The following is a 1,217-nucleotide window of genomic DNA, read 5'->3' on the forward strand; positions in this document are numbered from 1 at the left end:
TTTTTTTTTTTTTTTTTTTTGATGTCTGGGTTGTTCGTATTCATTGATTCCGTTTCGTTATTGGTTTAATCGAGGAATCGGAAGAAACTGGTTGATTTCTGATAACCGACTCGGATCTGGGTCAGGAGGACTGGTTATCGGATGAATGTGTCGTGAATCGAAACTGTGGAACTATGAAATGGAGAACATTGCTTCAGGACTTGAAGGATAAGGTTGGAGTAGCTGAAACGACCGCCGAGTTAAACGTCGTCAGTGATCCCCCTACTCCACCGTCTTCATCAGCTTCCCCGTCCTCTATTAACGCTGTCTCCGCTCAGCATGACTTCAATTCATTATCTCCTACAAGGTACTCCGCAGATTTTGTAGTCGTATGTAGGGGATAGCAATTGCTAGGTTTATGATTCGGTTCTAGTGTAGCAGTAGCAGAGAAGAGATATGGTCAAGTAGAAAGTCTGAATCAGACGAGCTAACCAAGTAGGTAGTTTAATGTGACACTATTAAATGATGACTTTTGTCAACTGATTAATAGTGATGACACCGTACAACGATTGCTACCTTTATGGTATATTTTTCTGATTTCACAGTGATAGTTTATTTATTAGTTTCTCAAGGCAATTTATTTTGTGCACTTTCACTAATCATATGTTGGCATAAGTAACCAATGGTTCTCCTCTTTACTCCTTGGAAAGCCGAGACAAACGTAAGCTGGAACTGGATTTCACGAGATACTGGGAAGTGTTCCGTTCATCAAGCTCTGAACAGGTTCGTGTGTGATAACTTCACACTCATTGCGTGCTTTTATCATTTGTTCATAGATGTGACCTTGATGTTATGTACTATCAGTCAATCACTTATTGTGTTCACATTTAAAAAAAAAGGAAAAAGGCATGGAAAATCACTACTGTTAATCCTTCATATATGTCACAGCAGGAGAAAGAAGCCGCCCTGAATCTGAGTGTGAATACGTTTTGTAGACTAGTGAAGCAGCATGCTAATGTAGATCAGTTAGTTACCATGTAAGCTATTTCTAAATCTCTCTTTTTCTATTTGTATGAAATCATATTCAGCTACTTTTATTCTTTTCCAAGAGACAATTTGCATGTCAACTAGGAAATGTCTCAGAGTCTCCACATGATTTAAGCTTGTATAAAGGGATCATACATTTCCTACCTTGAACATTTTTCTTCATTAGAGGGTCTTCTGTACTCTCTTTCCCT

The 1,217-nt window shown here is 38.5% G+C and overlaps 1 protein-coding gene across 1 annotated transcript in view; it reads left to right on the top strand.

Annotated features, from left to right (window-relative positions):
• LOC104709796 (BEACH domain-containing protein A2-like) overlaps positions 7–1,217 on the top strand; it is an 18,336-nt gene continuing 17,125 nt past the window's right edge. The window contains 3 exon segments of the mRNA XM_019228818.1: positions 7–346; positions 690–762; positions 931–1,016. Coding sequence (XP_019084363.1) covers positions 174–346; positions 690–762; positions 931–1,016 — 332 coding nt within the window. The 5' untranslated portion in view covers positions 7–173.

Source organism: Camelina sativa, chromosome 8 (assembly GCF_000633955.1).
Source record: "Camelina sativa cultivar DH55 chromosome 8, Cs, whole genome shotgun sequence".
NCBI lineage: Eukaryota > Viridiplantae > Streptophyta > Magnoliopsida > Brassicales > Brassicaceae > Camelina > Camelina sativa.